The sequence below is a fragment of the Eubalaena glacialis genome, chromosome 14 (assembly GCF_028564815.1).
Source record: "Eubalaena glacialis isolate mEubGla1 chromosome 14, mEubGla1.1.hap2.+ XY, whole genome shotgun sequence".
NCBI classification, from domain to species: Eukaryota; Metazoa; Chordata; class Mammalia; order Artiodactyla; family Balaenidae; genus Eubalaena; species Eubalaena glacialis.
This window is the reverse complement of record NC_083729.1, coordinates 84,590,952-84,610,057: the sequence shown is the minus strand read 5'-3', so window position 1 is coordinate 84,610,057 and position 19,106 is coordinate 84,590,952. Positions and strand designations below refer to the sequence as shown.

General features: G+C 47.2%; 2 protein-coding genes across 5 annotated transcripts in view; both read right to left on the bottom strand.

The window, feature by feature from the left end:
* The window catches only part of NCAPH (non-SMC condensin I complex subunit H), a 37,771-nt gene extending 27,655 nt beyond the window's left edge, over positions 1–10,116 (bottom strand). Inside the window, exons 1-4 of the mRNA XM_061210917.1 lie at positions 10,084–10,116; positions 1,048–1,267; positions 796–886; positions 11–103 (exon numbers count right to left, since the gene is read on the bottom strand). Of these exons, the coding sequence (XP_061066900.1) occupies positions 11–103; positions 796–886; positions 1,048–1,267; positions 10,084–10,102 (423 nt within the window). The 5' untranslated portion in view covers positions 10,103–10,116. The remainder of the gene's footprint in view (positions 1–10; positions 104–795; positions 887–1,047; positions 1,268–10,083) is intronic.
* Positions 10,117–15,322: 5,206 nt separating this feature from the next.
* On the bottom strand, positions 15,323–18,779 carry ITPRIPL1 (ITPRIP like 1). 4 transcript variants are annotated; one of them, XM_061210727.1, is made up of 3 exons: positions 18,602–18,779; positions 18,422–18,524; positions 15,323–17,572 (listed from the first exon to the last, which is right to left on the bottom strand). In XM_061210727.1, the coding sequence occupies exon 3, from the start codon at positions 17,556–17,558 to the stop codon at positions 15,918–15,920; it is 1,641 nt and encodes a 546-aa protein (XP_061066710.1). In that variant the 5' UTR covers positions 17,559–17,572; positions 18,422–18,524; positions 18,602–18,779; the 3' UTR covers positions 15,323–15,917. The 4 variants fall into 4 exon arrangements, with proteins under 4 accessions (XP_061066710.1, XP_061066711.1, XP_061066712.1 ...); XM_061210728.1 differs by having other exon boundaries at positions 18,696–18,760; XM_061210729.1 differs by lacking the exon at positions 18,422–18,524.
* Positions 18,780–19,106: the final 327 nt, after the last annotated feature.

Below are 19,106 nucleotides of genomic sequence, written 5' to 3'. Positions count from 1 at the left end.
TCCTTCTTACTTTAAAGTTGGTCGGTTCGGCATCTTTCTGTTTAAGAATCTCTGACATAAAATCAATCAAGTGCAAGCCAAAAGCATTCTTGGTGGTGATTTTCTGAAAACAGAAAGTTTTAGAAAGGTTTGTTATTTATAGCCTATAAATAATGCTACCCTGTCATGGGAAGTTAAGCTTTTAAACAGGAATATCCCACATCTCAACACAGATATCCATTCCCACAAACGTCTGGTGATACAGCTAAATCCATGTGTGTACTTCCTCATTCTCAAGGTCTGGAGTGACAGCACATAATTCCTGAGTGTCCCTGTGTGCAGGTCCTGTTCTAAGCCCTGACACAGAGGGGCTCAGTGACCCTCAGAACAACTCTCAGGCAGGGACTATTCTCATTCCCATTTTACAGAGGAGGACCACCCTGCAGCACAGTGGCTGAGTGACTTGCCAAGGCCACACAGCTTTGTAAGTGACAGGATTCCAACTCAGGCTAGATCTAGGGCTCACAATTAGCCCACAACCCTACTATCTATCTACTATCTAGCTCCAGAACTACACTATTAACCCCTAGTGTGCTGCCTCGTGACACACCGCAGGGGGCAGGCAACTTGTCAGAGGGGCACCAAAGGTCTATAAGAAACAGTAAAACCACATTTAAAACACCAGCACTGAGAAGAGTCGCTAGAGAATAAAAGTGCACAATCACTGATCATGCATTCTCTACAGAATCAAGAAGACTAGATTTCCTCTCTGATCAAGCTGCAAAATCTTCACTGATTAAACCGGCAGATACTCACGTTTTCAGCAGACAGTTTGATACAGGTGGAGTAATGCTCAGTAATCTGTGTGTTTGTAAACTTAGGAATCGTAGCTGAAACATCAACATTCCTAAAGGAAAGAAAAGAAAAACAAACAACTCTGGCAAGGATCAACGACACTGGATCTTTTCAAAATCCAGACCCAGAATCCACAAGGTATTGTGGTGATGCAAACCCACGTAACCCACGTCAAGGTGGCCACCACAACAAGGCAGCCCAGCGCCCACTCACCTACTGGAGGGGGAGGCCAGCAAATGAGGCGAGTCTGTGCTGAACTGCAGGTCAAAGACCCTGGAGCGCCTCCGCTGCAGCCGCTCCTTCTCGTCATCATTCTGAGGAAAGTCTTCAAGGACTGGGGTGCCAGGAGTACTGAGAGGGGCCTTCCTGGGCAGGGCCATGGAGAACACCTGCTCTGAAGGTGAGGAGGTACTGTGGTGGCATCCACGGGTCCCTGAAGGAGAGTTCTTCATTGTGGCTGACAGCAGTGGAACAAAACACTTGCTCAGGAAACCTTCAGCAGGACATTTCCTACGTCTAAACAGGGGCTGGGACCTGTCCCAGGGTGGAAGTTCACAGCACATTTCCCAACAAGATCTTTTCCAACTCTAATATTCTATGGCTAGAACCTCTGTAGTTCGGGTTTCTTGTGGGGTGATGGGTTTCTGATGCTTCCTGCCAATCTGGACAAATATCCACTATGCAGCTACTGCAAACCTAAAGCACTATATGGGATATAACACTGGTAAGAAAAAGTCGCTGCCTCTGATAAGCTCACAAACCAGCAGAACAACAGATATATATAACCATGATGCCAGGCAAGAGAGAAAAGATAAGATGCTGACATAAGGATGAGGGATGGGCTATCATGTCAGACAGACTAGGTTCTAATCCCAGCAGGGATACAGAATAAGCAACACAAATATGTAAACTAAATAGAATATTCCAAAGAACTGCCCACAGATTACTTGCTAACTGCAAAGGGAAAAATGTCTTTTACAACGAAAGACCTAGCAGTCACCACGTTAACCAAACAATCAGATGTAGCCTCTCTAAAAATGAGACAACTTGAAACTTACTCATCTCCTTACGGGACAAAATATGAAATTCAGAGCATCATCCGTAAAATACTTTTGCCAAATATGCTTAACCTAAATTTAACCAAGACTTTAAATCTAACTTCCAGTTTATAAGAAATATAAGGGCTAGAGGAACAAGTTAAATGATATCAGAAGAAAACATTTAGACAAATCCAGAATATGGGACAGTTAGCTCTTAAAAAAGTCAATGTCAAAAAAATAAATAAATAAATAAAAAGAAAAGTAGGGGATTCTTCTTGAGCAAAAGAAACCAAAGAGTCATACAAACCAAAAACAATGTCTGAACTTTCAGCCAATCCTTGGTCAAACAAAAAAATTAACTATAAACAACATTTTGGGGATAAACAGCGAAATCTGGAATACAGTCTGGATATCAGGGAACATTAGGGAATTGATTTTTATTTTCTTAGGTGTGATAATGATATAATGGTATGTAGAAGAATATCCTTACTTTTGGAAGATGCATAGGAAACAATTTAGGGGTGATATGACATGGTGTGTGCAACTTTCAAATGAATCAGTCAAAACTGTGTGTGTGTGTGTGTGTGTGTGTGTGTGTGTGTGTGTGTGATAGAGAGGAAAAATATGGCAAAATGTTAACAACTGGGTTTAAGTTGTGAGTGTGAGGCTATTTACTGTCTAAGTCTTTCAATGTCCCTGTATGTTTGAACACTTTCATAATAAGAAGTTAGAAAATGGATGGCATGTTAGATGGAGATAAAAGCCATGGGGAAAAGTAAAGCATGGAAGGGGAATAAAGAAGACTGGGGAATGGAGGTGGGAGGTCATTTTTAATATAGTGGTCAAGGAAACATTTCAGCAAGAAGGTAACATCAGAATCAAGACCGTGCAGATATTTGCAGGAAGCTACATGGAAGCAGGGGAAACAGCAAGTACAGAGGCAGGAACATGCCTGGCACGTCTGAGGGGCCAGTGTGGCGGAAGCAGTGAGAGGGAAGCACGGAAGTGAGAGAGGTCACAGGGTGTCAGACTTGCGGGGCCTGGTAGGGCAGGAGCACCAATCAGTCAGAATAAGGGAGGGACAACCGGTAGGGGTGTATAAGCCTTACTTATGGGCCACTGTAAAGACTTGGGCTTTCATGAGCAGTGAGAAGGGAAATGATTGGAAGGTGGTGAGAAGAGGAATAAAGTGATCTAACTTATGCTTCACGAAGATCCCTATGGCTATTATGTTGAAAACTGAAAGGACAAGCAGGAAGACCAATTAGGAGGCAACTACCAACAACCAGGATAAGAGAGGCTGGTGGCTCACACCAGAGAGGGGGCAGTGGAGGTGGTAGGCAGTGGTCAGACACCGGATATAGTCTCAAGGTACAGCCAACGTGATTTCCTGATGGATTAAACGTGGGGCATGAGAAAAAACAGAAGAATGAAGGATAACTACAACACTACCCTGAACAACTGATAAAATGGAGTTGCCAGGACCTGAGAGAGGAAGACTACAGGAGAAGCATATCTGTGGGGAAAGGAGGCAAGGTCAGGGCTCAGTTTGGGGCCTGCTGGATTTGAGAGACTTACTAGTCATCCAACTGGGGTAGAGAGCCAGATATTTAAGTCTAGAGTTTAGGGGAAAGTTCTGGGCTGGATATATAAACGTGGATGTCGTAAGCATAGAGAGGGTATTCAAAGCCATAAGACTAGACGAGAAGACCAAAAAATGAGGATAGATAGAAAAAAGCAGAAGGCTGAGTCCTAGAATACTTCAAAAGTTTAAAGAGAAGGAAACGAGGAATCCGTGAAGAGATGGGGAATGTGTAACTAGTGAAGGAGAGTGTGGCATTCCACAAGTAGGTGAAGAAAATATTTCAGGGGAGGAAGGAGTAATGAACTATGTCAAATGCAGCTGACAGGTCAAATGAGATGAGGATGGAGAATTGATCATTAGATTTAGCAACCTAGAGGTTATTGACAAGCACAGTTTTTCTTGAGTGCAGGGTGACAAAGAGAAAGTCAAACAGGCACAGATTCAAGAGAAGATAGGAGGGACAAAAAAAGAGAGAAGATGGGAGAAGAGAAATTGGAGAGAGAAAACGGAGACATGGTTTTCAAGGACTCATGCTGTAAAGGAAGAAGAGAAACGGGAGGAAGGCAGTTGAAAGGGAAGTGAGGTCAAGAAACTAATTTTAAAATGAAAAAAAAAAAAAAACCCCCAGCTTGGTAGAAAAAAATGAAGCAAACAGACTGTATTAGTCTCCTACTGCTGCTATAACAAATTACCACAAACTTAATGGTACATAGAACATAAATGTATTCTCTTGCAGTTCATGAGTCAGAAGTCTAAAATCAAGGTGTCAGCAGGACTGCATTCTCTCTAGAGGCTTTATGGAAGAATCTGTTTCTTTGCCTTTTTCAGGTTCTAGAGGCCACCTACAATCCTTGGCTTATGGTCCCTTCCTTCCATCACTCCAACCTCTTGCTTCTGTCATCACCTCTCCTTCTCTGACTTTGGCCCTCCTGCATCCCTCTTATAAGGACCATTGTGATTACATTGGGCCCATCCAGATAATCCAGGATAATCTCCCCATCTCAAGACCCTTAACTTAATCAAATCCACAACTGAAATCATACCAAGCATCTTTTCCGACCACAACGCTATGAGATTAGAAATCAATTACAGGGAAAAAACTGTAAAAAACACAAACACATGGAGACTAAACAATATGTTACTAAACGAACCTTCAAGTTGCAAACTTTCAAAGATGCAAACGTGCATCTGGTTCCAGCAAGGAACAAGAACCTGTGCCATCAACGTCAGGCATGAGTGAAATTGCAGCTTGCCCTCCGTCTCCTATTGCTGATGATCCTGCAGCTCTACCATCTCCCACCTTCTCTCCCTCCTCCAGTCAGTAACGCTTCTTTCCTGTTCACTCGATGCCAGCCCCTGGATGCCAGCTGTTGTACTGTACTACTGTACTTTTCAAGTAAGAAAAGACTAAAAATGTTTTATTTTTTGTTTTCTTTATGTATTATTTGTGTGAAAAGTATTAGAAACCTATTACAGTACAGTACTATATAGCCGATTATGTTAGTTGGGTACCTAGGCTAACTTTGTTGGACTTACGAACAAACTGGACTTACGAACGCGCTCTCAGAACGGAACTCGTTCATATGTAGGGGACTTACTGTAGTTTCCTTTTACTGCTGGGACAAATTACCACAAATTTAGTGGTTTAAAACAACATGAATTTATTCTCTTACGGTTCTGGATTTTAGAGTCTGAAATGTGTATCCCAATGTTTCTGCGATATTGTCAAGGTATTCGTAGGGCTGGTTCCTTCCTGAGGCTCTGAGGGCAGAACGCCTTTTCTGGCTTCTAGGGGTGTGTTTCTTACATTTCTTATCTTGTAAGAAATAGGCCCCTTCCTTCATCTTCCCAGCCAACAGCTTAGTGTCTTCAAATCTCTCACTGTTTCTGTCTTCACACTGCCTTCTCCCTCTCTGAATGTTGTAGCAGTGTTATTTGTAATAGTCAAATAGTGGAAACAATCCAAATACCCATCAACCAGTGAATGGACAGACAAAGTGTGGTTTATCCATAAGACTGAATACTATTCAGCAATAAAAAGAAAGGAGTTATTAAAAAAAATGGATCACTGAGGAAATCAAAAAATACCTAGAGACAAATGACAATGAAAACACGACAATCCAAAACCTATGGGACGCAGCAAAAGCAGTTCTAAGAGGGAAGTTTGTAGCAATACAATCATACCTCAGGAAACAAGAAAAATCTCAAATAAACAATCTAACCTTACACCTAAAGCAACTAGAAAAAGAAGAACAAACAAAACTTAAAGTTAGTAGAAGGAAAGAAATCATAAAGATCAGAGCAGAAATAAATGAAATAGAGTCAAAGAAAACAATAGCAAAGATCAATAAAACTAAAAGCTGGTTCTTTGAGAAGATAAACAAAACTGATAAACCTTTAGCCAGACTCATCAAGAAAAAAAGGGAGAGGACTCAAATCAATAAAATTAGAAGCAAAAAAGTTACAACGGACACCACAGAAATACAAAGGATCATAAGAGACTACTACAAGCAATTATATGCCCATAAAATGGACAACCTAGAAGAAACGGACAAATGCTTAGAAAGGTACAACCTTCCAAGACTGAACCAGGAAGAAATAGAAAATATGAACAGACCAATCACAAGTAATGAAATTGAAACTGTGATTTAAAAACTTCCAACAAACAAAAGTCCAGGACTAGATGGCTTCACAGGCGAATTCTATCAAACATTTAGAGAAGAGTTAGCACCTCTCCTTCTCAAACTATTCCAAAAAACTGCAGAGGAAGGAACACTCCCAAGCTCATTCTGAGTGGCCACTATCACCCTGATACCAAACCAGAACTCAGCCATAAAAAAGAATGAAATAATGGCATTTTCAGTGACATGGATGGACCTAGAGATTGTCATACTGAGTGAAGTAAGTCATACAGAGAAAGACAAATATCATATGATATCACTTATATGTGGAATCTAAAAATATGGTACAAATGAACCTACTTACAGAACAGAAATAGTCACAGATGTAGAAAACAAATTTATGGTTACCAAGGGGGAAATGTGGGGGGGAGGGATAAACTGGGAGATTGGGAATGACATATACACACTACTATATATAAAATAGATAACTAATAAGAACCTACTGTATAGCACAGGGAACTCTACTCAACACTCCGTAATGACCTATATAGGAACAGAATCTAAAAAAGAGTGGATATATGTATATGTATAACTGATTCACTTTGCTGTACAGCAGAAACTAACACAACATTGTAAATCAACTATACTACAATAAAATTTAATTTAAAAAATGTTAAAAAATCATATCCACAAAGTCCCTTTTACCATGTAAAACAACATACAGGTTCCAGATATCTTTGAGAGGGCCGTTATTCACAGAGATCATGCAGAAGAAAGGGTAAAAGTTGCTGAACAAGGCACTCAAGCAGGTAAAGGGGCTGCCTTGCTGAGAGCATAGAGTCCATCCACAGCAAAAGGAAGACTGAGGACACAGGCAAAAATGCAGGTAGGGGAGAAGGTGCACTGGTGGACTTGCGGATATCTTTTGATTGCTTTTATTTTCTTAGTAAAATAGAAAGCCGCTAGGGACTTCCCTGGTGGTCCAGTGGGTAAGACTCCACGCTCCCAATGCAGGGGGCCAGAGTTTGATACCTGGACAGGGAACTAGATCTCTCATGCATGCCGCGACTAAGAAGTCCACATGCCGCAGCTAAGACCCGGAGCAGCCAAAATAAATAAATAAATAAATATTTTTTAAAAAATTAAAGAAAGGAAGCAGCTAAAAACCAAAAACTCAGCAGGTAAGGGTGAGGGCTGGGGAGGAGGTACTGGAGATTTCAGGAGAGAAAGGAAGATACGAAATCATCATCTAGAAGGAGAGTGGATGAACCAGGGAATACAGCATGAATGCTGGGCAGCTTTAGGGTCCCCTTGAGACCACTGGGTGCGAGCAGAGTAGGCAGAGTTGGGATTAACCAGAGTTGTGATTTTGTCAAGCAAGTGTAAGGAGGCAAGAAGAGCGCAAGGGGTTTTGGGCATATGAAAGGGAGGGATTACACCAAATGACCATTGAATGTAAGCTAAGTAAGGAGGGGAACAAGGGCAGAGAGGTGAGAGACAGTGAAAAGTAGAATACAGGTCTGCTGGGTCAAAGGATTGTTGCAGTCGGGGAACAAGAGGGAGTAAGCTGGAAAGACAGGAGTGATTGAGAGGCGCAGCTGTTGATAACGACAAGGTCTAGGGTGTGACCACGGTGGTGAGTGGCTGTGGCCTATGAGAGTAGGCCAAGAAACAAGATCCTTGGAAGGGAGAGATGAAGGAACTGAGAGACCTGGGAGGGGAGAGTTTCCAGATTTAAGAATCAGAAGGCTTAGCTTCAAACTCCAGCTCCTTCACTTACTAACTGGAGAAATTTTAAGTAAATGCTCTAAGGGTTTGCTTCTTCATCCTCCAAAGGAGAATAAGAATGTATATCTCAGCTGGTTCAGAATTGGTGATATGAAAAAAATATGCATAATATAACACACATTTTATAGGAACACATTAAAAATAGTGACACACAACAAACACTAAAAGGTTGCCCATGTAAGGGGAAGGGAAAGAATGAAGAGTGGGGATAAAAGAGAATTAAAAAAACAAGAACAGGGGCTTCCCTGGTGGCGCAGTGGTTGAGAATCTGCCTGCCAATGCAGGGGACACGGGTTCGAGCCCTGGTCTGGGAAGATCCCACATGCCGCGGATCAACTAAGCCCGTGCGCCATAATTACTGAGCCTGCGCGTCTGAAGCCTGTGCTCCGCAACAGGCCGCGATAGTGAGAGGCCCGCGCACCGCGATGAAGAGTGGCCCCCACTTGCCACAACTAGAGAAAGCCCTCGCACAGAAACGAAGACCCAACACAGCCATAAATAAATAAATAAATTTTAAAAAAACAAAAACAAAAGTAAGATTACGCTAGGCAGATAACTTAAAAAAAAAAAAAATACAAGAACAACTTCACATGTTTCCCTGATAGCTTCCCACAAGCTAAAGAGTATGATTAACATAACTCTCAGCTGAGGTCAAAACAAACAAAAAAGAAGAAAGTAAAAATAGGAAGGAGGCAAGAGACATTTTTAGAGACTGAATCAAGAGGACTTGTGACTACTTGAATGCGGGCACTGCAACCAATGTAAGTAAGGGAGTTGGACCTTGGGATAAGAGAAAAACAGAAATAGAAAGCACTAAAGGAGGAATGTGTCCAAGAGGGGAACTCAAAATGGGAATTAGAGGCACGCCTTATTTCCCAGAATTGTCTTTCCCTGATTTCTCTCCTTCCCTTTACCATTATACATTCTTCAGCAGATGGTTACTGAACTCAAAAACACTTTCTGTATCCACTTCCTCAACTCCTACTCATTTTTCAACCCCTCTGATCTGGCTCCCACGCCCACCACCACAGCTTCATGTTGCCAAACCCAATTGTCACTTTTCCGGCTTCATCCCTCTTGAGAGTCAACAGCACTTGAAACAGTTGACAACACTCTGCTTCTTGAAACACTCTTGGCTTCTACAACACCACTCTTTTCAGAGTTTTTCTAGCTCTTCCTTCTCTAACCAGCTTCTAAATGTTGGTCCCAAGTATTTTCTCTGCAGGGTCTTCCTAGTGTTCTCACCTGTTCCCATGGTTTTGCCATCTATATGATGATGATGACCAAACTTACTTCTCAGTCCACAGGCCACTTCCCTGAGCAGCCCATATCACTGCCCTGAGTGTCAAGCTCTTATCCACGTGATTATTGACCCTTTCACCTGACTCAGGTAAGTCACTTACCACGTCCAAAATGTAACTAAATTTCCAAACCTCTTACCAAGACCTACAAAGGCCCTGACTACCTTCCCGACCTCACTCACTGTTCAGTTACAAAATCCTGGTCCTCGCCCATGTCAGCCTCTTTCTCTTTTGCCCGTTTTTTGTACTTGCTCCTTCTGCCTGAACACGTTCCCCAGAATCTGCTTAAAGATCTTCCCTGACTCCCTAATCTAAAGGGACCCTCCCCCGACTCTGCTTTTCTCAATCTGAGTACTCAGCCTCATCTGTAATTATTTCGTTTCCTGTCTGTCTCCCGAACTAAAACACATGCTCTAAGAGGGTGGGATCTTATCTGTTTTGTTCTTTGCTATATCTATGCATCTGACAAAGGTTCTGGCCCGAAGGGGGCACTCAATACTAGTTGAATGAATGTAGAAATAAATGCATGCGTGTTAAGCATACAGCAGTAACCACAATACTTCCATAGCCCTGAACTAACGTGCATTCCAGGAAAACCTCCTTTTAAAGGAAGAAACACCGCGCAAAGTGTACGAGCCCAGGGGGTAAGGCGTCCCACATCCGGCTCACGGCGGGAAGAGCGGCGCGGGCCGAAGCCGCGTCCTGATTGGCCGAACGCACCCGTCCGCCCACCCTGCGCCGGCCCTCCTCTCCCCCAGCCCGCCTGCCTCTACTTCAGCCGACGGAGAACAAGGCCAACGACGAGGCCGAGAATACCCGCTCTCCCAGCTCAGGCCAGCCCGCCAGCCCCGCCGCCCGGAGCACCTCTTCGCACCGGGCCCTTTCCGCCACGCCTCCCACCCACTCAGCCTCACCGGGGCAGGGAGGTCCCATCTTGTCCTCCGCGTGTCCAGAGTTGGTTTTAAATCGCGCGCCGAGACGCCTGAGCGCAATAACGGCCGTGATGACGCCACCGTGGGCGGGGCCAGAGGCGCGCCTGCGCAGACTGCCTTGGTCCTCCGCGCGGAAAAGGTAGTGCGGCGCCGCGTGGAAGTGAGACGTAAGGTATTGAGCGCCCTGAGCTCGGGTCCTGTGGGTGGACTGTAATGGATCCATGGACCACCCCACCCACCACCTCCCCGGAAATAGTATGAAAACTCCCTCCTTTGGAGCGCTAGACGCGGAACTGGGCGCTAGGGACCCACCCAGCGTGGAGCAGAGCGGGCGAGGGCTTTACTTTCACGGAATTTACATACTAATGGGGGAGGCAGGTGACCGAGGAAACAAAGGTTGATTTTCCCATCGCGACCTGTGCTATAAGGGCAGCAAAACACTAGGAGGTAGAAAGTGATGATGGGGTGTGGGACGGAGGTGAGAGGTAGCCGACACCGGAATGAGGAGTGGTCCAGGCAGGGGAAGAACAGATGCAAACTGTTGTGTGTACATTTTTTTTTTTTAATGAAGACCATCGTTTTTATTGATTCTTGCGAAAAGATTCCTGGATATCTTCCTCCCTTTCAAAAAAAATAAGGTTAAGTTCGGAAGTGAGACGAGTGTAATGTGCCACCCATCCGTTCATTCTGCTTCATCTCATCCCGAGAACTGTGTTACAGGAGAAAAGGCCAGGCCTGTTCCCCCAAATATCCCTCGAACATCCTATAATGTCTTAACACACGTATGGCATTTTATACAGTGCTTCTTCTCAGGGGTGCTGTTGGCATTCAGGGTGAAACAACGCTTGGCCTGTGGGACTCCTGTCCTCTTTGTAGGACTGCTCAGTGTCCCTGACATTTCTCGCTAAATGCCAACGGTGCCCCTCAGTCGTTTTGGCAACCAAAAAAGTACTACCTTGTTGAAAACGACTTTTTAAGCCCATTTATTTTTTGCACGAAGTTGTTCTCCCAGTGACCACCTTCAGATCTTTAGTGTAAGGCAGTGTGGGATAGAAGAAAGAAAACAAGTTTACCCGGGGACCCAAATCAGCACCCAGGGGTCATCCTGGACGCCTCCCTCTCCCTCACTCTTCACACACAATCCATTGCTGGGCTCTTTTTACTTCCTAAAAATCTCTTCTATCCCGCATCTCTTTTCATCCATATTTCCTTCTCGCTGGTCTGCAGCAGCCCCAAACCTGCTCTGACCCGCTTCTCCTTGGGCCCAGGGTGGTGGTTGCTAAGTACAAAACCGACCTGTCGCTTCCTCCCAAAGTCCAAAACGCTTCAAAGGTGCCATTGCTCAGGGAGCTTCTAAAATGATCTACAAGGCCCTCCTGGGCCTGGTCCCCACAGCCTTTCTGGCCTCTCTTTGCACCTTGCCTCCATTTTCTCCTTGCCCTCCAGTCACTGGGCCTCCTTTCAGGCTAGCCCTCACGGTGCCAGCTCCCACCACGGGGCCTCTACATGTGCCACGTCCTCTACGTAGGATCCTTTTCATCCGTCTTCACCCTCGTCATCCTCATCTTCACCCTCTTCATCCTCATCTTCACCCAGTTAACTCCTGTCAGGTTTCAGCTCATATCACTTCCTCAGGGAGGCCTTCCCTGATAGGCTCAAGTGTCCTTACTGGAGGCTTTAGTGGAACTTGTCACCCTTGTTTTTTTTGTTAACTTTCACTGGAGTATAGTTGATTTACAATGTTGTGTGAGTGTCAGGTGTACAGCAAAGTGAATCAGTTATACGTATATCCACTCTTTTTTTAGATTCTTTTCCCACATAGGTCACCTTTTACGTCTGCTGGGGTGACTATTTCATATCTGTCTCCTCCATAGACTGTCAGCCCCATGAGGATAAAGCGTGTCTTTGCTCACCATTGTTTTCCCAGGGCCTGATGCTAGCCCCGGATACAGCAAGTGCTTAAATATGTATTGAATGAACAAAGTTGGAAGACAAGCTTAATCCTGGATTGGGCGTCTTAACCTCTCTGGGCCCCATTTTCTTCCCTATTTATAAAGCAGTGATGATAATACCCCCCCCCCTTTCACTGGGCTTTATGGGGAGTTAGGTAATAGATCCTGTGAGCACACAGACTCAGTGTATGCTAGGGTGCCAGTCATTGTTCTCTAGGTGCATTTGAGAGTGGGAACGGGTTGCGATCCTCTGGATTCTGTGTATGCACCATCGAAGAGAAGTGGGGGCTGGGAGGGTAGCAGGTAGCACTGAATCTAGAGCCTCTGAAGAACTGGCTTGGAACTCTTAGCAGAGGAAGGCTCCTAGGGGACCCATCAGCCGTTGGCTGAGGTGTGAAGCTGTCCGGTGGTTGTAGTGGAGCCTCCTGAGCTGAGTGCTTGGGGCTCCGTGTGCAGTGCCAACTGCACCCCCTGCATTTCTGTAGGCCAGGCCCGCCTGGTGCAGGCAGGTCTTTCACCTCCCGTTCTGAATGCCTTCTTTGTCTGGGGGGATTAGGACTACAGCGGGTGCCAAGAGATCCGTTCAACACTGGTATCAGTGGCGTGCAAAGCTCAACTCTTCTGTCTACAAAAGTAGTGGGGCCCCTCCTCCACCCCTCATCTGCCAGAAAAGTGCTGGAGCCATTCCCCTTCCCTATTTTTCACTCCTCACCCAGATTCTAATTCCCCAAAATGGATGCCAAACAGCCTTAGTTTAGGTGAGGAATAATAGTGTTATCAGCTGGCTACCTGAACAGTCTTTTGGCTGAAATTTGCCCGACCTTCCAGCCTGCAGCTGGCTTATATCAATGTAGTTCATGATATAAACCACCAAGTCACTGGGGTTCAACAGGGCATGTAGTTGAAATGGCTTTGCATTTGTTTTGGCCTCTGAGCAAATGCCTTTAATTTTTGTATGTGATATAAAATTCCTGACCTCCTAAGGACTGGACTAAGAACCAACAATTTCTATCTTCCAGAATTCCCAAACAATAACATACCACCCTTTATCTTAAAATTAATATAGTTTATCTTAAAATTAATATAATGCTTTTTGCTTTTCAAAACACTGTAACCCCTACATCTTATTCCCAAGATCGTGCTGGAAGGTTGCTAGGACGGGTACTTTCTTCCAGGCTCTGCCACTTATGAGCTATGTATACTCCTTCTGAGCCTCAGTTTCCTGGTAGGCAGAATGGAGGGGTTAAAGCACCCACTTCGTGGGGTTATAGTGTGAAGATTAAATGAGTTACCCGATGTGCAGAACAGTGCCTGGACCATTGGCAATGCTCAGTGAATGCTAAGTATTCCCATTACTATAATCACTGTTATATCCTGGGTGCCAGCCAGGTATTGTTTAGAATAAAATTGAGCTTCCTGAGTATCTGGAAGCTTCCCCTTTCATTGTAAGAGTATTCCCAGAGCACAACAGCTCTGTTCTTCCCATTAATACTTGTTTTTTCTATACTCTTTCTTATACTCTCTGCCCCACCCAAGCTTTGCTGACTGTTCCCTTTGTATTCTTCCGCCCACTCATAACTTTACATTTTCTTCCTTGTCTTGTACTAGACTGGAAACCACCCAGTCCTAGATCATACCACCTTCTTTCTACCTGACAGGCCTATGCCTTCTGGAGTTTATATATGTTGTTTGTAGACATTAAGACCTTTTAATTTGGCTGATATTTTGGTTTGGACACCATGAAAATGAATAACTTAGGTGTTCCTTAAGATTCTGAATTACTCTTTCCTGGTTACCGGCCATGCCACTGGGAAACCACAGGGCAGACTGGTTCAAAGTACATTGAGAAACACCAGGATGTACTGGATGAAGCGATCAGGGTAACGTGAACTTCTTGGGAACAGGCATGTGAGAATGCTGATCTGCTGTTATTGCAGATCCAACTGATACAGAAAATAATCTTCATTGATTTGGAAGTAAAACACCAGCAAATTATTTTCTAAACAAAAAGCATATGTATTTTTTTAAAATTAATTAATTATTTTTGGCTGCGTTGGGTCTTTGTTGCTGCACGTGGGCTTTCTCTAGTTGCGGTGGGGGGGGCTACTCTTCGTTGCGGTGCGCGGGCTTCTCACTGCGGTGGCTTCTCTTTTTGCGGAGCATGGGCTCTAGGCGCATGGGCTTCAGTAGTTGCGGCACACGGGCTCAGTAGTTGTGGCTCGCAGGCTCTAGAGCGCAGGCTCAGTAGTTGTGGCACACGGGCTTAGTTGCTCTGTGGCATGTGGCATCTTCCCGGACCAGGGCTCGAACCCGTGTCCCCTGCATTGGCAGACGGATTCTCAACGACTGCGCCACCAGGGAAATCCCAAAAAACATGTGGATGTTTTAAAAACACCAAAATCCCACCAGCATAGAACCAACCATCATTGCATCTGCACTTGAAATCTGTACCTGGCAGATATCAGCAGACAACGCGAGAACACAGCAGCTCTTGTGCAGCAGTGGGAGCCCCAAATATTGGCTGGCATCAGCTTCTGGGACACTTGTAATTTATTTTTGCTGGGGGGAGGGTGTGGATTCTATAACCAAAGGCTACGAGGCCAGCACCTAAACCCCCAATGAGGTCACATTAAATGTGGGGCAAGGTTCTCCTCCCCTGAAGATCTTCCTGGCAGTGCTGGGTAGGAACAGCACTGGTATTTCCAAAACAACCACACCCACAACTACAGTCACATTTCTTAACACTCCTCCCCAGGATGCCCAGGGTTTTGAAAGAGGGTGAAATATACCAATCATATCTCCAAAATTATGACTTTGTTAGAGCTGAACTGCTTCACAGTCCCTTCCTGTCCAGCCCTGGCAGTGGGCCTTGATTGTGATGACCCCGCTTTGCAAACCCACAAACGTAGTTCAAATAATCCCTTTGTCTTCTTTGAAAAGAGAATACAAAGGCATTACCAGACTGAGAAAAAGCACAGCTACACGTGGTAGCTAAACCTTCCTTCCATTTAACAAATAAGTGGCTCCCCTCAGAAACCGTAATTGTTCATCTCAGAGCCCCCCAAAAGACTGTCCTCCTTAAGGGTTTTATAATGTTTCTAGGCACTGAGGAGGTCATCAGATGTTGACGATGTAATTAATTTTAGTAAATACATTATTTCAACTATGGGACAGGCCACTGTTGACTTAATATTTGTCTGTGAGTCAAGTTATTTGGGTAGTATTGGAGTTCTTTTCAGATGCATAAAACAGCTGTATTATATTACACATATCATATGAAACTCGGGCTAAATTAAGAAAATGGCAAATAAACATCTTGGTTATATCTTCAAATAGTGGAGGTCTGAAAAATTCGATCCTAAAATACGAGAAGCTACCATCACAGTATTTGGGATAAAATGGAGTGCTATCAGCTTGGATATGAGTTGGGCTGAGTTCAATAAGGAAACCAGTTTACAAGGGGTGTGCTCAGAGTCGTTCACAAAAGAAGGAATAAGCTGGAATGGAAGTATTCTCTGGTTCTCTGACTTCCAGTGTTGCTACAAAACCCAACTTCACAGGCCTCTTCTGGATCTCAACTCTTTAGCAGCAAGATCCTCCCATAACATCTGTTACCCTGGGCCCTCTTTGGGTCATGATGAAAGTTAAGTCAGGAGAAGAAAACTTCAAAGACCCAGCCTTGATTAGGCCCTGCAGACTGGACCCCTCCTCATGACCACTTCACGTACTCCTAAGTGTCTTAATCTATCATAGCCCCCACTGGCAAGGTGAAGATCACGTATACTGCTGATGTGTCTTAAAAATAAACTCTTTTGCAGCCTGAGAATCAGAAATACCTTCTCCCCCTTTTTAATGGCCTGTACATTAATGTGCCCCAGCCAGCGAGGCACAGGGCAGAGCTTTCACCTGGGTCAGAAGGTTGTGGAACTCTTCCACTGCCTGTGAATGTGCCATGGGGTTTAGCACCAGGTGTTGGAAGAGATTGACGGGCTCAGCATTACGAAATGTCTTAGGGATCGGGATGGTCAGGGGCAGGAAGGTGTTACCAATGAGGAAATGATGGAGAGACCTTCGCTGGAGGCCTCGGCCCAAGAACCAGAGGATGTCCTGGAGCCGCTGGGATAGCATGCCATGCTGCCAGTCTGTTAGGGGCAGCTGCAGCAACAGGTGCATGAGGGCTGTTTTGAAGTGGTAAGAGGTGAGGATGGGGCGGGAAGCTCCCTGGGGTAAACTCTGAAGGTCCCGGAGACTCAAAATGATCTGGAGGCACTTGAGGTGACAGGTGTTCTCGGGAGCAAAACGCCCGACCAGCTTTAGGAACAAGTGCTCACAGGCTGCAAAGGACTCGGGCCAGTCCACGCTGGTGAACTGTTCCTGGTCAGGGGCCTGACTCACCAGGTAGACCAAGGTGTCTTCCCGTTGCACACCCAGGACCAGGCGGATTGAGAGAAAGCGGCCTGAGCGGTAGTCCAGCCTGAGCTTGCAGGAGGTGGTGGACGGTGGCAGGCTGAGCTTGAAGTCATACTTGTGGGCCACGAGGGCCCAGGCATTGCCCACCATGTTCCGGAACCACTGCACGGTCTTACACACATCCAGGTAGGAGCCGGTGCAGAGAGCCGCCTTGATGGAGCTGTTACACTTGCCCAGGAGGGCTGAGTGGTCCCTGTGGTGGTGCACCAGGCACAACACGTCCCCCAGAAGCTTCTCACGCTTGCACACGCATTCCGACTCGACCAGCACGCAGCCACAGCGGCGGCCTAGGGCCAGATCGCTCATCTCCAGCACAAACATAGTGCCCTGGGGGGGAACAATGGGCACCAGGATGTCAAATTTCTGGGTCTCGTGGAGGGTTCCCCATTTCTCGAAGGCAGCCCCGATGCCCAGGCAGTCCTCCAACTGTGGGTGAGCCTCCCGGCGGCTGAGCACCCGACAGGCCTTGATGAGGTCGTCCACAAAGCTCTCCACGAACTCGCAGGTGCAGGGCAGGTCCCGGGTGACGTTCTGGATGTGTTTGTGAAAGGATTCCAGGACCTCCCTCGGGGGGAAGTCGGTAAGCCAGTTGTAGGAGGTGACAGGCACGCCACGGACCTCCTCCTCCTCCTCATCGCTGCTGGAATCAAAGGCCAGCTCGTGCTGCATGTTCTGTCGTAGGAGCTCAAAGATGAGAAAAAAGCAAAAGAGGCCAGCGTTCCACAGGTTTCCCAGCATCCAGCCCAGCGGCCCCTCCTGGCCATCCGCCGGGAACGGCCACCCCCTGTCTTTCTTCCCCAGCACTAACTGGTCACTGGATGTGTCTCCTCTCCAGAAGTTCTCTGCCTTCTGCTTCTCCTCAGCTGCTCGCTTCCTCTCTTCAAACTCTAGCTCTAACTGGCGCATCTCCTCGCTCATCCGCTTCTCCAGCTGCCGACTTCTGGCTAGTGTGTCCAGGTCCATCCGGTCACTGACCATCAAGGGGTGGTGCACAACATACATCACTGCCAAGAACAGAAGGCTTATCACAGCCATGGAGGCCTCTGCATCTAGAGAAGTAGGAGGGTGGGAGTCAGTGGTGATCTTCAGGACTCATCTGCTCTCCAGCGTGTATTCCCCATAGCCCTGGAACCCCAAATCCTGGAAGTCAGCTACTCAGGAGGAACAGAAAGCTCACAGAGCTGGGGTTGGACAGAGCAAGGGCGGCCTGCCTGGGAGGATTTGGGGAAAAAGGGGGGCAGCAGGATGTGCCACCCAGCCTCTCTACTGCTTTCCTTCCACATGGTGTGGGTGGTATTTAGGCCTCCAGAATGTGGACATGGGACTCTCTTCATTCCTAGGATGGGGAGGGGGACCCTGTTCTAGGGTGGCCTCACCCAACTCATCAGTCCACCATGGGCACCAGGTGTGCCCTGCTGATCCCAGAGACTCCCTTCCATGGGCAGAAAGCACTGGTCTGCCTGGGCAACACCTTTCTTGCCAGGCCGTCAGCCCCAGGCCAGGTGGGATGCTGTAGCATCCCACTTCCTCTGTGACTTCACAGTCCTCATTCTGCTCAGCCTGTGTCATCGGACCACTCAGCAGCTCCTCCTCCCCCGTGCCCAGTGGGCCAAGCCCCCGGGGGGGAGGCGGCCAAGGAGGCACAGTGCCACCAGCCACTTCTCCACTGCTGCTGCTGTGCTCTCTGAGGTCCTACCGGGGCTGCCGGATACCCCATTGGTGGGCCAGGCCCAAAGGCAGGCACAGCTCCACCTCTTGGCCCAGGAAGCTTCGTGAAGAACCGGATGCCCAAGGCCTCCTGAGAACCTGCAGTAGTGGGTTCCTCTGCCTACCCATCCACCACAAAGGCCTGAAGCTTCCTGCACTCACACCACCTGTTCACAAGCTACTGGGCTTACCGAGATCATGAAGGACCAGCCGCGTGGGCGCTGAAGCCAGGTGGGGGACTCTCCTCCCTTTGGAACTCGTCCTTGCTTAGTCTCACCGCCCTCTCCAGGAGCCCTGTTAAAATTTACAACGTACCTGGGGGCTTTGGCTCAAAGCCATGTGCCGCCCCACACCCCCCATTCATAACTTACCCAAATTCCACGCCTAGAGGTCTGAACTCTCATCCTCCTATTTAGACCAAGCCAACTCAAGGTTTCTCCCGGGACCTGGGACCAGGTTACTCACGGTCGGCGTTAGCACGAACACGGTCTTAAAGAGCCCGCGCGGCCTGACCGTCCCCGCCTTCTCCCCCACACGGTGGGGGCTCCGGGTTCCTCGCCGGGTTCGCCCGCGGACATGGCCCCGCTCCCCTCTCCCGGGGAGCACACCATGTTTATCCAAGGGTCCGATTGTCTGTGAGCCGCGGGCCCCGAGACTCCACGGTGCCGCGCGCCGCTCCGAGGGCGCCAGCCGGACAACGCGCTCCCGCGGTCCAGGCTCCGCCCAGCCCCGCCCAGCCCCGCCCACCCAAATCCCCGCCGCGCAGCGAGCGCGCAGCAGGAGTCCAACCCTGGGGCCGGGTGACCCTCCTCGTCAGCGCGCGCAGTGTGTCCGCCGCCTCGCCTCCCGAGGCCCTGCGGAGGGGCTGTGGCCACA

Excerpts from the sequence above, each read along its gene's own strand:
- ITPRIPL1 (XM_061210727.1), bottom strand. The coding sequence starts at position 17,558 with ATGGCTGTGATAAGCCTTCTGTTCTTGGCAGTGATGTATGTTGTGCAC.